The sequence below is a fragment of the Ranitomeya imitator genome, chromosome 8 (assembly GCF_032444005.1).
Source record: "Ranitomeya imitator isolate aRanImi1 chromosome 8, aRanImi1.pri, whole genome shotgun sequence".
Lineage (NCBI taxonomy): Eukaryota > Metazoa > Chordata > Amphibia > Anura > Dendrobatidae > Ranitomeya > Ranitomeya imitator.
The window spans coordinates 125,037,645-125,053,001 of record NC_091289.1 but is presented as its reverse complement, the minus strand read 5'-3'; the positions used below and the strand labels follow the sequence as shown (position 1 = coordinate 125,053,001).

Here is a 15,357-nt window from a genome sequence, read left to right as displayed (position 1 = left end):
CCAGTCTTGACTCCTGGGTGCGTCATCTCTCAGTCAGTGGGCCATAGAACGCCTATTTTTGGTTTTATTTGTTTTATAAATTCTCCCTGAAAAAATCATTTTATTTTATTTGGTTTCTAAATTCTTCCTGATAAAATCATATTTTTTTTATTATTTTTTTTTCTAAAGTCTCCCTGAAAAAAAAAAAAAAAAAACAACCAAAAAAAACAGTGGGAGATTAATATTGGCCTTTCTGCTTGTGTGCCAGTCTTGACTCCTGGGTGCGTCATCTCTCAGTCAGTGGGCCATAGAACGCCTATTTTTGGTTTTATTTGTTTTCTAAATTCTCCCTGAAAAAATCATTTTATTTTATTTGGTTTCTAAATTCTTCCTGATAAAATCATATTTTTTTTATTATTTTTTTTTCTAAAGTCTCCCTGAAAAAAAAAAAAAAAAAAACAACCAAAAAAAACAGTGGGAGATTAATATTGGCCTTTCTGCTTGTGTGCCAGTCTTGACTCCTGGGTGCGTCATCTCTCAGTCAGTGGGCCATAGAACGCCTATTTTTGGTTTTATTTGTTTTCTAAATTCTCCCTGAAAAAATCATTTTATTTTATTTGGTTTCTAAATTCTTCCTGATAAAATCATATTTTTTTTATTATTTTTTTTTCTAAAGTCTCCCTGAAAAAAAAAAAAAAAAAAACAACCAAAAAAAACAGTGGGAGATTAATATTGGCCTTTCTGCTTGTGTGCCAGTCTTGACTCCTGGGTGTGCCATCTCTCTCTCTCTCTCTCTCCAATTGTGGTCCATAGAAAGCCTACATTTTTTTTCCTTGATTTGGGTTCCAAAATCTACCAGAGAAAATAACTCCATCAATCATTGGTAGAAAAATATTGGCCTCTGGGCTTGTGTGCCACTCCTGATTCCTGTGTGCGTCATCTCTCACTCAGTGGCCCATAGAAAGCATATAGTTTGTTACATTTGTTTTCTAAATTCTCCCTGCAAAAATCTATTTTTTTTTTTTTGGGGGGTTTCTAAAGTGTTCCTGAAAAAAATAAAAATAAAAAAAAAATAATAGTGTGACATTAATATTAACATTTGTGCTTCAGTGACAGTCCTGCGTGTGGGGCATCTCTCTAATTTGCAGCCACCAAAAAAAGAGTGTGTAACATTGGGCCTGATTTTCGCTGTGGTCTCACCAACCTGTAAAGGGGTAGCTAAATCATACAGAAGTTATAGCTCACCGTGTAAGTTGTGTGACTGCAACAAATAACGTTAGTTTGGTTACGTTTTTAAAACAATGAGGAAGTCTAGTGGAAGAGGTCGTGGCCGGGGGCGTTCATTGTCAGCTGGTAATGAGGGTAGTGGTAGTGGTGGAGCATCAGGTGGTCGTGGGGGAAAAAATATTGCACCTAAGTCTGGAGCTGTGGAGCCAGGTTCGTCGTCCGGCTACACAAGGCCTCGAACGCTCCCTTTTCTGGGATTAGGAAAACCGCTTTTAAAGCCGGAGCAGCAAGAGCAAGTTTTGGCTTATCTTGCTGACTCAGCCTCTAGCTCTTTTGCCTCATCTCGTGAAACTGGTAAAAGTAAAAGCAGCGCGTCGTTAGTGGATGTTCACGGTCAGGGACAAGTCACTTCCTTGTCCTCTTCAGCAAAAACAACAACAGAGAAGAATGCAGCAGGCGACACAACGGGTTACTCCATGGAGCTCTTTACACATACCGTCCCTGGCTTAGAAAGTGAAGCAGTTAACAGTCCATGCCCATTACAAATTGAATCTGACATGGAGTGCACTGACGCACAGCCACAGCCAGACTACTATGCTGGTCCTTTGACTCAGACCACAACATTGCCCTCGCAGGGTGCTGATCAAGAATCAGACCCTGATGAGACTATGTTGCCCCATCACGAACGCTATACCACCGAACGACACGGTGACACAGACGAAGTTGCGCAGGAGGTACAAGAAGAGTTATTAGATGACCCAGTTCTTGACCCCGATTGGCAGCCATTGGGGGAACAGGGTGCAGGCGGCAGCAGTTCTGAAGCAGAGGAGGAGGAGGGGCCGCAGCAGGCATCAACATCGCCACAGGTTCCATCTGCCGGGCCCGTATCTTGCCCAAAACGCGTGGCAAAGCCAAAACCTGGTGGAGGACAGCGTGGCCATCCGGTTAAAGCTCAGTCTGCAATGCCTGAAAAGGTATCCGATGCTAGAAAGAGTGCAGTCTGGCATTTTTTTAAACAACATCCAATTGATCAGCGCAAAGTCATCTGTCAAAAATGTTCTACTTCCTTAAGCAGAGGTCAGAATCTGAAAAGTCTCAATACTAGTTGCATGCATAGACATTTAACCACCATGCATTTGAAAGCTTGGACTAACTACCAAACGTCCCTTAAGGTTGTTGCACCCTCGGCCAATGAAGCTAGTCATCAACGCAACATCCCTTCCGGCAGTGTAGGACCACCATTTAGCGCACCACCTGCTGTATCTGTGCAGGTATCTTTGCCAGGCCAAAGCAGTCAGGGTCAGGGAATCACCAGTTTCGTAGTAGGAAACACTGCATCTAGGGCACCGGCGGCAACAATACCATCTCCCACCGTCTCTCAGTCTGCCATGTCCACCGGCACCCCCGCTAGTTCCACGATCTCCAGCTCTCCAGTCCAGCTCACCCTACATGAGACTATGGTTAGAAAAAGGAAATACTTAGCCTCGCATCCGCGTACACAGGGTTTGAACGCCCACATAGCTAGACTAATCTCGTTAGAGATGATGCCCTACCGGTTAGTTGAAAGCGAAGCTTTCAAAGACCTGATGGACTACGCTGTACCACGCTACGAGCTACCCAGTCGACACTTTTTTTCCAGAAAAGCCATCCCAGCCCTCCACCAGCATGTTAAAGAGCGCATCGTCCATGCACTCAGGCAATCTGTGAGCACAAAGGTGCACCTGACAACAGATGCATGGACCAGTAGGCATGGCCAGGGACGTTACGTGTCCATCACGGCACACTGGGTAAATGTGGTGGATTCAGGGTCCACAGGGGACAGCAAGTTTGGGACAGTTCTGCCTAGCCCACGGTCTAGTAAACAGTTGTCTGTAGCCGTTCGCACCCCCTCCTCCTCCTCCTCCTCGTCCTCCTGCAGAAGCAAGAGCTCGTCCACAGACCGCAGTCGCACAAACACTCCATCCGCACCTGCCACTGTTGCACACCAGGTCTCCCATTATGGGGCAGCTACTGGCATACGTCAGCAGGCTGTATTGGCTATGAAGTGTTTGGGCGACAATAGACACACCGCGGAAGTTCTGTCCGAGTTCTTGCAGCAAGAAACGCAGTCGTGGCTGGGCACTGTAGATCTTGAGGCAGGCAAGGTAGTGAGTGATAACGGAAGGAATTTCATGGCTGCCATCTCCCTTTCCCAACTGAAACACATTCCTTGCCTGGCTCACACCTTAAACCTGGTGGTGCAGTGCTTCCTGAAAAGTTATCCGGGGTTATCCGACCTGCTCCTCAAAGTGCGTGGACTTTGCGCACATATCCGCCGTTCGCCTGTACACTCCAGCCGTATGCAGACCTATCAGCGTTCTTTGAACCTTCCCCAGCATCGCCTAATCATAGACGTTGCAACAAGGTGGAACTCAACACTGCACATGCTTCAGAGACTGTGCGAACAGAGGCGGGCTGTTATGTTTTTGTGGGAGGATACACATACACGGGCAGGCAGTAGGATGGCAGACATGGAGTTGTCAGGTGTGCAGTGGTCGAAGATTCAAGACATGTGTCAAGTCCTTCAGTGTTTTGAGGAATGCACACGGCTGGTTAGTGCAGACAACGCCATAATAAGCATGAGCATCCCCCTAATGCGTCTGCTGATGCAAAGTTTGACGCACATAAAGGATCAGGCGTCTGCACCAGAGGAAGAGGAAAGCCTTGATGACAGTCAGCGATTGTCTGGTCAGGGCAGTGTACATGACGAGGTACCGGGCGAAGAGGAGGTGGAGGATGAGGAGGATGATGGGGATGAGTATATTTTTAATGAGGAAGCTTTCCCGGGGGCACGGGAAATTGGTGGCGTGGCAAGGCCGGGTTCTGGTTTTTTGAGGGACACAAGTGACGTAGATTTGCCTGCAACTGCCCCTCAACCAAGCACAACCGCAGATTTGACAACGGGAACTTTGGCCCACATGGCGGATTATGCCTTGCGTATCCTCAAAAGGGACACACGCATTACAAAAATGATGAACGATGACGATTACTGGTTGGCCTGCCTCCTTGATCCTCGCTATAAAGGCAAATTGCAAAATATTATGCCACATGAGAACTTGGAACTAATATTAGCAACAAAACAATCAACTCTTGTTGACCGTTTGCTTCTGGCATTCCCTGCACACAGCGCCCGTGATCGTTCTCACACGAGCTCCAGGGGCCAGCAGACCAGAGGTGTTAGAGGGGCAGAAATCAGAAGTGGCGTTGGACAGAGGGGTTTTCTGACCAGGTTGTGGAGTGATTTTTCTATGACCGCAGACAGGACAGGTACTGCAGCATCAATTCAAAGTGACAGGAGACAACATTTGTCCAGTATGGTTACAAACTATTTTTCATCCCTTATCGACGTTCTCCCTCAACCGTCATTCCCATTTGATTACTGGGCATCCAAATTAGACACCTGGCCAGAATTGGCAGAATATGCATTGCAGGAGCTTGCTTGCCCGGCAGCTAGTGTCCTATCAGAAAGAGTATTCAGTGCTGCAGGTTCAATACTAACAGAAAAAAGGACTCGTCTGGCTACCCAAAATGTAGATGATCTAACCTTCATTAAAATGAACCACAACTGGATTTCAAAATCTTTTGCCCCACCCTGCCCGGCTGACACCTAGCTTTCCTATGAAAAGGTCTTGCCTGTGGACTATTCTGAATGACTTTTCCAATCTCGTAATTTTCTTCACCTGATTGTCCAGCATACGACATGTTTCCACCTCACGAAATGGCCAAACTCCCCACACGGGGCCGTGCTATCGCCACTTTGCGCTTGGACCCTTGAGAGTGCTGTTTGTCTGAAGAGGTGGGTGTGGCCGCTTTTGGTCGACGGCACTGCCACTGGGTCCCTCATAGTACAATAAAGTGTCTCTGGCGGTGGTGGTGCGCACCCAACGTCAGACACACCGTTGTAATATGAGGGGCCCTGTGCCTGTACCGCCGGCCACAAGACAGTTCCCCCCCCCAGCTCAAACAGTGCTGTACCACTAGCAAAATTATCTCTCACAGCTTCACCAATGTGTAGTCTAGCCGCTGACATCCTTCAATGCCTGGCACTGACAATACCATTGTTTTGACATTTTTGTTATGTTAGGCCTTCGAAGCCTGTCTGCGGTCCCTTCTTTCTACAACTACTACACTGACCAGGCCACTGCTGGCCGTGTTACCCTGGAACCAATTTAAAAGTGCCTACAGTCAGCCCAATTTTGTTATGTTAGGCCTTCGAAGACTGTCTGCCGTCACTCCTTCCACTAGACTTCCACTGACCATACACTGCTGCCCATGTACCCCTGGAACCAATTTAAAGTGCCTACAGCCAGCCCAATTTTGTTATGTTAGGCCTTCGAAGCCTGTCTGCGGTCACTCCTTCCACTAGACTTCCACTGACCAGACCACTGCTGCCCGTGTACCCCTGGAACCAATTTAAAAGTGCCTACAGCCATGTGTTATTATTTTAGGCCTTCGATGCCTGTCTGCGGTCACTCCTTCCACTAGGCCTCCACTGACCACACCACTGCTGCCCGTGTACCCCTGGAACCAATTTAAAATTGCCTACAGCCAGCCCAATTTTTTTATTTTAGGCCTTCGATGCCTGTCTGCGGTCCATTCTTTCAACTACTACTACACTGACCAGGTCACTGCTGCCCGTGTACCCCTGGAACCAATTTAAAATTGCCTACAGCCAGCCCAATTTTTTTATTTTAGGCCTTCGATGCCTGTCTGCGGTCCATTCTTTCAACTACTACTACACTGACCAGGTCACTGCTGCCCGTGTACCCCTGGAACCAATTTAAAATTGCCTACAGCCAGCCCAATTTTTTTATTTTAGGCCTTCGATGCCTGTCTGCGGTCCATTCTTTCAACTACTACTACACTGACCAGGTCACTGCTGCCCGTGTACCCCTGGAACCAATTTAAAATTGCCTACAGCCATGTGTTATTATTTTAGGCCTTCGATGCCTGTCTGCGGTCACTCCTTCCACTAGGCCTCCACTGACCACACCACTGCTGTCCGTGTACCCCTGGAACCAATTTAAAATTGCCTACAGCCATGTGTTATTATTTTAGGCCTTCGATGCCTGTCTGCGGTCACTCCTTCCACTAGGCCTCCACTGACCACACCACTGCTGTCCGTGTACCCCTGGAACCAATTTAAAATTGCCTACAGCCATGTGTTATTATTTTAGGCCTTCGATGCCTGTCTGCGGTCACTCCTTCCACTAGACTTCCACTGACCAGACCACTGCTGCCCGTGTACCCCTGGAACCAATTTAAAAGTGCCTACAGCCAGCCCAAGTTTGTTATGTTAGGCCTTCGATGCCTGTCTGCGGTCACTCCTTCCACTAGGCCTCCACTGACCACACCACTGCTGCCCGTGTACCCCTGGAACCAATTTAAAATTGCCTACAGCCAGCCCAATTTTTTTATTTTAGGCCTTCGATGCCTGTCTGCGGTCCATTCTTTCAACTACTACTACACTGACCAGGTCACTGCTGCCCGTGTACCCCTGGAACCAATTTAAAATTGCCTACAGCCAGCCCAATTTTTTTATTTTAGGCCTTCGATGCCTGTCTGCGGTCCATTCTTTCAACTACTACTACACTGACCAGGTCACTGCTGCCCGTGTACCCCTGGAACCAATTTAAAATTGCCTACAGCCATGTGTTATTATTTTAGGCCTTCGATGCCTGTCTGCGGTCACTCCTTCCACTAGGCCTCCACTGACCACACCACTGCTGTCCGTGTACCCCTGGAACCAATTTAAAATTGCCTACAGCCATGTGTTATTATTTTAGGCCTTCGATGCCTGTCTGCGGTCACTCCTTCCACTAGGCCTCCACTGACCACACCACTGCTGTCCGTGTACCCCTGGAACCAATTTAAAATTGCCTACAGCCATGTGTTATTATTTTAGGCCTTCGATGCCTGTCTGCGGTCACTCCTTCCACTAGACTTCCACTGACCAGACCACTGCTGCCCGTGTACCCCTGGAACCAATTTAAAAGTGCCTACAGCCAGCCCAAGTTTGTTATGTTAGGCCTTCGATGCCTGTCTGCGGTCACTCCTTCCACTAGGCCTCCACTGACCACACCACTGCTGCCCGTGTACCCCTGGAACCAATTTAAAATTGCCTACAGCCAGCCCAATTTTTTTATTTTAGGCCTTCGATGCCTGTCTGCGGTCCATTCTTTCAACTACTACTACACTGACCAGGTCACTGCTGCCCGTGTACCCCTGGAACCAATTTAAAATTGCCTACAGCCAGCCCAATTTTTTTATTTTAGGCCTTCGATGCCTGTCTGCGGTCCATTCTTTCAACTACTACTACACTGACCAGGTCACTGCTGCCCGTGTACCCCTGGAACCAATTTAAAATTGCCTACAGCCATGTGTTATTATTTTAGGCCTTCGATGCCTGTCTGCGGTCACTCCTTCCACTAGGCCTCCACTGACCACACCACTGCTGTCCGTGTACCCCTGGAACCAATTTAAAATTGCCTACAGCCATGTGTTATTATTTTAGGCCTTCGATGCCTGTCTGCGGTCACTCCTTCCACTAGGCCTCCACTGACCACACCACTGCTGTCCGTGTACCCCTGGAACCAATTTAAAATTGCCTACAGCCATGTGTTATTATTTTAGGCCTTCGATGCCTGTCTGCGGTCCATTCTTTCAACTACTACTACACTGACCAGGGCACTGCTGGCCGTGTACCCCTGGAACCAACATCAGAAAATATAAAAATAAGTATTTTGCTTATAAAAAAGAAAATACTGGTGAGATATCAAATGCAGACATTTTAACATTAAAAACAAACACACAACTCTAATCTGGTACAGTACTAAAAATGGCCACCAGCTACAATTACTTTCTCCTGCAAGTAGTTAACTGAAAGTTTTTTTAAATTGAAAACACACATATGGCATCCACCGAGTGTTGTCCTGTCGCGTCTTCTTTATATTATTGCCGAGAAGATGCAAAATAATGAAAATAATAAAATCATTAATTACCAAAATAATAGAGAAAGTCAACACCACATTGCAAATAAACATTCATTCCAAATAAAGAAGCAGGGCGCGTCCGAGGGTGAGTATATACCTAATAAGAATATAATCACCCTCGGACGCGCAATGCTTATTTCCAACAGCCTTCCTTCCTAAGAATCAGCCCTTCCGTCGTGTAGAGAGACGTTGTGTTACACTCCAAGGTGTTCCCCAGGTTGCCTTTCCTGAGCTTCGATCTTCCGGCTCTCGTTTAGTAGTTCTTGGAAACTACTCTGCATTAGGCCTTCAAATTGGGTATGGGGTGTAGAGAGATGGTGTGTTCCACTCCAAGGTGTTCCCCAGGTTGCCTTTCCTGAGCTTCGATCTTCCGGCTCTCGTTTAGTAGTTGTTGGAAACTACGCTGCATTAGGCCTTCAAATTGGGTATGGGGTGTAGCGAGAGGGTGTGTTACACTCCAAGGTGTTCCCCAGGTTGCCTTTCCTGAGCTTCGATCTTCCGGCTCTCGTTTAGTAGTTCTTGGAAACTACACTGCATTAGGCCTTCAAATTGGGTATGGGGTGTAGAGAGAGGGTGTGTTACACTCCAAGGTGTTCCCCAGGTTGCCTTTCCTGAGCTTCGATCTTCCGGCTCTCGTTTAGTAGTTGTTGGAAACTACGCTGCATTAGGCCTTCAAATTGGGTATGGGGTGTAGCGAGAGGGTGTGTTACACTCCAAGGTGTTCCCCAGGTTGCCTTTCCTGAGCTTCGATCTTCCGGCTCTCGTTTAGTAGTTCTTGGAAACTACACTGCATTAGGCCTTCAAATTGGGTATGGGGTGTAGAGAGAGGGTGTGTTACACTCTAAGGTGTTCCCCAGGTTTCCTTGCCATTGCTTCGGTCTTCCGACTCTCGTTTAGTAGTTGTAGAAAAGTACACTGCATTAGGCCATACAAAATGGGTATGGGGTGGAGAGAGATGGTGTGTTACACTCCAAGGTGTTCCCCAGGTTGCCTTTCCTGAGCTTCTATCTTCAGGCTCTCATTAAATTGTGGTTAAATGGAACAACTGCATTTGGCGTACTAGTTGGTTTGGGGCCTACTATCGGTGTCTGCCACTCCTTGCTGTTCTCCTCCACTGAACAAAGCTGTGCCGCCTGTTTACTACGGTTGCCAATTTTGAACTGCATTTCGACTACTTACTGATTTGGCCCTACTCTCTGTGTCAGCCTCTCATTCCAGTTGTCCTCCACTGCAATGCCCCCTGGTTATTCCTGTGTTACCAATTTTGAACTGCATTTAGCCCACTTTCTTCTTTGGGCCTATATCTGTGTTTCCACTTCATCGTGCCCATTGCCCAGCCAGTGATAGATGAGTCTGCTGGTACATTGACCCATAACGCAACATTCCCCGTGCACGCTACACAACAACATTGTGACCCTGCTGAAAGTCAGGTTGCTCTTCCCGCATACCATACCACCTTACACGGGGACAAAGAGGAAGGTGCAGATGAAAGTGCAGGTTCCTTCATCAGGTGGGGGGAGGAATACTAGTTGGCGACGTCACTGGCACAGGGCCTCTCATAGTACGCAAAAGTGTTGCTGCCGGTGGGAGGCGCCCCCGCCGTGCAAACACACCGCTGTACTTTGAGGGGCCCTGTGCCAGTGCCAATGCCAACGAGTGGGCCCCCCCTGCTTGCTCAGGTTCACAGCACTTGCAAAGTTGAAATACTTACCTCTCCCTGCTCCACTGCCGTGACGTGGTCCAGATTTCCTGGGCCCACTAATTACTTGAACCAGCCCTACCCCCCACAACTTTAGCCAAATGACCCCCAATTTCAAATGCCTTCCAATTATTATAAGGTAAATTACGCTTGACAAGCTTCATTAAGAAGAATGGATGGTTTTGACATTAAAATGGCCACTCTAGGTGTTTTCCTGGCCCCCACTCACTGCCGACTATGCTGCCCCATTGACTTGCATTGGGTTTCGTGTTTCGGTCGATCCCGACTTTACGTCATAATCGGCCGATTTCACTCGACCCGACTTTGGACATAGTCGGGTTTCGCAAAACCCGGCTCGACTCTAAAAAGGTCAAGGTCGCTCAACTCTAACTTACAGTGCAAATAGCATACTGACGGCACGGGGGAGCAGGAAAGACGAGGAGGTGAGCAGGGAAAGACAACGGCCGTTTCGCGCCGACTGTAGCGCTTCAACGGAGACCCGTTCTTCTATTTGTCATGGACTTATCACTTGTCTTCATGCGAGCACCGCTGTTGTGAGGATCAGGCTCTTCCATCATACCACCACAAGGTTATTGTAACTGGTAGTAAAAGCGATTGTGCAGCTTTACTTTTTTCTTGGATGTAGAGCCACTTTGTAAAATCACCATGAGTTTTATCACATGGCAACCTTAAAATGAATATATGAAATAACAGGAGTGAAATTGCATTTTTAGAGATTACCTTCATATAAAAACTGGAGACCACAGACAACAGGAAACCATCAGGATAACAAAGAGAAGAACCGCCACTCCTCAGTTGTTCCATGTAAGAGATCGTATATATTGATATTCATATGTGTACAATATATATACAGGATCCACATGCTACTATGTTATGCTCTTATAAATTAGATAGCTGCATTTACATTCTAAGCAAGTGTATATAACCATATGAGTCGCCCACCAGTGCAATGGGGATACTTGGAACCGGGTCGGGTCACACTTAGTGGGGATGTCATGGTGGCTGTGACCCAGTTCGTGGCCCTGGGCACCCAATTAAAGGGGGGAAGGTCTTTTAAAGGGAACCTGTCACCCCCAAAATCGAAGGTGAGCTAAGCCCACTGGCATCAGGGGCTTATCTACAGCATTCTGTAATGCTGTACATAAGCCCCCGATGTATCCTAAAAGATGAGAAAAAGAGGTTAGATTATACTCACCTGGACGGGCGGTCCGATCCGATGGGCGTCGGGGTCCGGTCCGGGGCCTCCCATCTTCAAATAACTGAGTTACAATTATTAATGATGCAAGCATTCTTGTAATTGCTTGATTATATTAACTCTGTCTGAAATGCATGCTATTCATAACTATATTATTATATAAGCTGGTGCTCTCTGATTCTTTTATCTGAAGCCCAAGGCGCAGTACTATGGGGCTTATAAGACTAAATATATGATGCCCCCTGCTCACAGGTCTGCCATGCACATGAGACTTCAAAGAAATGTTTAGATAAGCAGATACTACTTGTCTGTGCATTGTCTCTGCACGTCTGATGCCTCTGGTATACCAAACAAATAACCCCACAGGAGAGCCTTATATGAGCTTGTGGATTGTGATGTTGTTATGGTTGATTCACCTCAAAAGTACAAGAAGGCCTGGATGCCTTTCTTGAAAATAAAATATTACAGGTTATGGGTTCTAGACTCTGTGATGGGATGTTGATCCAAGGAACTAGCTGATTGCCGTATGTGGAGACAGAAAGAAAGCTTTCCTCTAATATGAGGCAATTAGCATCATCCTCATGGGTTTCTTGCCTTACACTAGATCAACCCTTTCACATTGCAATGTTTTCCTACTTTCAGTGGTCCCGTTGGTGAACCGAAACCCCCTACAGAACAGGATTCAGGCGTATGGGACTATTTACCATAATGTTGCAGACGGAGTCACAGTGTGCTCTGTTGTGCTTCACCTTTGGCTGTATACTATTGGAGGTGGACACTAAGACTTAGTCTACTATGTTTAGCTGTCCGCCTCTGGTAGGCATATGTGGAAAACAATGATGCACAGCAGAGCACACTGTGACTCCATCTGCACCATTAAAGACTATGACCCCCATTGGCACATATGCCCAAATCCCGTACTGCGGGAGATAGGGGGGTTCGGATGTAAGCTCCGATGGGGCCACTGAAAATACAGAACACAATATAAGGCCCTAAGTCTATTTGATGAGCTTGATGGACCCATTTGTACCTTCAACCTTAAAAACTATTAAACTAGTATACGTAGTAAAAAAAAATCCTAGTCATATGCAACACAGATTTTAAAAATCTACATTAATTTTACTGCTCAAACTTTATATATCTTTTTTATTTACAGATGAATTTAACCGTGTCCAGGTCAAAGTGGATGATGAGCCAGAAAGAGAACAAACCGAGGACTCGGAGATGTCTTCAGATGAGGAGAGTGACTCTGAGGATTCTGTCTACATCAATGCGTCTTTCATAACAGTATGATGTCTTAGATACATATTTTTATTTTGAGCAGATCTGAATGATCCGTAATCTTGGTGATATTTACACATTAGGGAAATAAGTATACATTTATACTTATAAATGTCTTTGTTTGCTTGGCTGCAGGCCTTGTAAAAAAATACCACTTTATCAATAGATAACAAATAGTCTCTCGCTAATGTTGTCACTTTATAGAAACAAGATGTAGATGACTGTAGGAACCAGAAATAATCAATGTTGCTTTTATATACTATTCGCAAAATTACATAAAGGATTGAAATTGTGCTAACCCTTAGTATTTCAGGTGTCCAGCGCTATTTATTATTATTATTACTATTATATATTGTTATAACGCCATTTATTCCATGGCGCTTTACATGTGAGGAGGGGTATACATAGTAAAAACAAGTACAATAATCTTAAACAATACAAGTCATAACTGGTACAGGAGGAGAGAGGACCCTGCCCGCGAGGGTTCACAATCTACAAGGGATGGGTGAGGATACAGTAGGTGAGGGTAGAGCTGGTCATGCAGCGGTTTGGTCGATCGATGGATACTGCAAGTTGTAGTCTTGTCGGAAGAGGTGGGTCTTCAGGTTCTTTTTGAAGGTTTTGATGGTAAGCGAGAGTCTGATGTGTTGTGGTAGAGAGTTCCAGAGTAGGGGTGATACGCGAGAGAAATCTTGTATACGATTGTGGGAAGAGGAGATAAGAGGGGAGTAGAGAAGGAGATCTTGTGAGGATTGGAGGTTGCGTGTAGGTAAGTACCAGGAGACGAGGTCACAGATGTATGGAGGAGACAGGTTGTGGATGGCTTTGTACGTCATGGTTAGGGTTTTGTACTGGATTCTCTGGGCAATGGGGAGCCAGTGAAGGGATTGACAGAGGGGAGAGGCCAGGGAATAGCGGGGGGACAGGTGGATTAGTCGGGCAGCAGAGTTTAGAATAGATTGGAGGGGTGCGAGAGTGTTAGAGGGGAGGCCACAGAGCAGGAGGTTGCAGTAGTCAAGGCGAGAGATGATGAGGGCATGGACTAAGGTTTTTGCTATTCTTATTATACATTGTATTGTGCAAAAATATAATTAGTAAAAGGGAATGTACTGAATATTGGTCTTGAGTAGTGTTGAGCATTCCGATACCGCAAGTATCGGGTATCGGCCGATACTTGCGGTATCGGAATTCCGATACCGAGATCCGATACTTTTGTGGTATCGGGTATCGGTATCGGATCCATAGGGATGTGTAAAATAAAGAATTAAAATAAAAAATATTGATATATTCACCTCTCCGGCGGCCCCTGGACTTCACGCTGGTAACCGGCCGGCTTCTTTGTTTAAAATGAGCGCCTTTAGGACCTGCGAATGACGTCGCGGGTTCTGATTGGTCGCGTGCCGCTCATGTGACCGCCACGCGACCAATCAGAAGCCGCGACGTCATTCTCATTCACTAAACTCCTAATTCTAGGAATTAAGGACCTGCGAATGACATCACGGCTTCTGATTGGTCGTGTGGCGGTCACATGGGCGGCACGCGACCAATCAGAACCCGTGACGTCATTCGCAGGTCCTAAAGGCACTCATTTTAAACAAAGAAGTCTGCCGGTTACCAGCGTGAAGTCCAGGGGCCGCCGGAGAGGTGAATATATCAATATTTTTTATTTTAATTCTTTATTTTACACCTTAATATGGATCCCAGGGCCTGAAGGAGAGTTTCCTCTCCTTCAGACCCTGGGAACCATCAGAATACCTTCCGATACTTGGTGTCCCATTGACTTGTATTGGTATCGGATATCGATATTTTTCGGGTATCGGCCGATACTATCCGATACCGATACTTTCAAGTATCGGACGGTATCGCTCAACACTACTCATGAGTCATGACCATCTACTGCGACGCAGCCATTTTTTCTCACCAATCAAAGGGTCTATGGTTAAATTGTGACTATGAGGAAAATACATTTTTATTAGAGGCCCAGAGAGTTTTTCCAAAAGTTCTTCACTATTTTACTAAGAGGTCATGAATTATTGGAATAATTTTCTACTTTTACTATGAAATGCAGTTTGTAAACTCAAACATTGTCTTTTTTCCTTTTTATTTTAGGGATATTGGGGAACTCGCTCAATTATAGCAGCCCAAGCCCCACTAAAAAATACAACATCTGAATTTTGGCAAATGATCTTCCAGAAAAAAATTAAAGCAATTGTGACGCTTTCTGGATCAAACGTAGAGAAGAATGTGAGTATTATAGATTTGAATTATAAAAATACACCTTGCACTGAGTCACATATTGTATTTATCAACTTTTTGAGCTTTCAAATCTTCTCTATAATGTTGATCTTCAAATCAGGAATATACTATAATTGATCCAATAGTTTCCTCATTATTTGACATTTAATATATTATCATACTGATATACACAAACCTTGGAAGATGAATGGGGCAAAGTTACTGTATGTGGATATAGCAGCTGTCATCTGTGCTTATACAGGAAGATGATTGTGCACCATATTGGAAAGAAAAGTCCAAGTCATATAATGATCTTGAAGTTGATCTCACAGATGAAAATCCATGTGGTAGCTACACTGAACGCTCTTTTGAGATCAGGCATACTAAGGTAAGACCATTTCAGTTACTTCTCTTTTTTTGCTTTTTCTCCTGTTTTTGAGCATTTTGGTGATAACATTTTAGGTATATTCTAAACATTGGATATCTACGCTTTTGACATTTCCTCACTTTCTACGCTTTTGACATTTCCTCACTTTCAAGCAAGCAAAGGTCAAGACATTTAAATCTGGTATACTTATTCAGTAACTATAGAAAAAATGCAAAATTTCAAACTTGTTTCCATTATAAAAATCAAGAGTTAGAACATTCAATTAGTCATTATTAAAGGGAATTTGTCACCATGGTGTTAG

The 15,357-nt window shown here is 45.4% G+C and overlaps 1 protein-coding gene across 4 annotated transcripts in view; it reads left to right on the top strand.

Annotated features, from left to right (window-relative positions):
• PTPRC (protein tyrosine phosphatase receptor type C) overlaps positions 1-15,357 on the top strand; it is a 260,568-nt gene that overhangs the window by 219,431 nt on the left and 25,780 nt on the right. For all 4 annotated transcript variants that reach the window (XM_069737345.1, XM_069737344.1, XM_069737343.1 and 1 more), the window contains 4 exons: positions 10,671-10,761; positions 12,309-12,439; positions 14,543-14,677; positions 14,931-15,056. In XM_069737345.1, the coding sequence (XP_069593446.1) occupies positions 10,671-10,761; positions 12,309-12,439; positions 14,543-14,677; positions 14,931-15,056 (483 nt within the window). The remainder of the gene's footprint in view (positions 1-10,670; positions 10,762-12,308; positions 12,440-14,542; positions 14,678-14,930; positions 15,057-15,357) is intronic.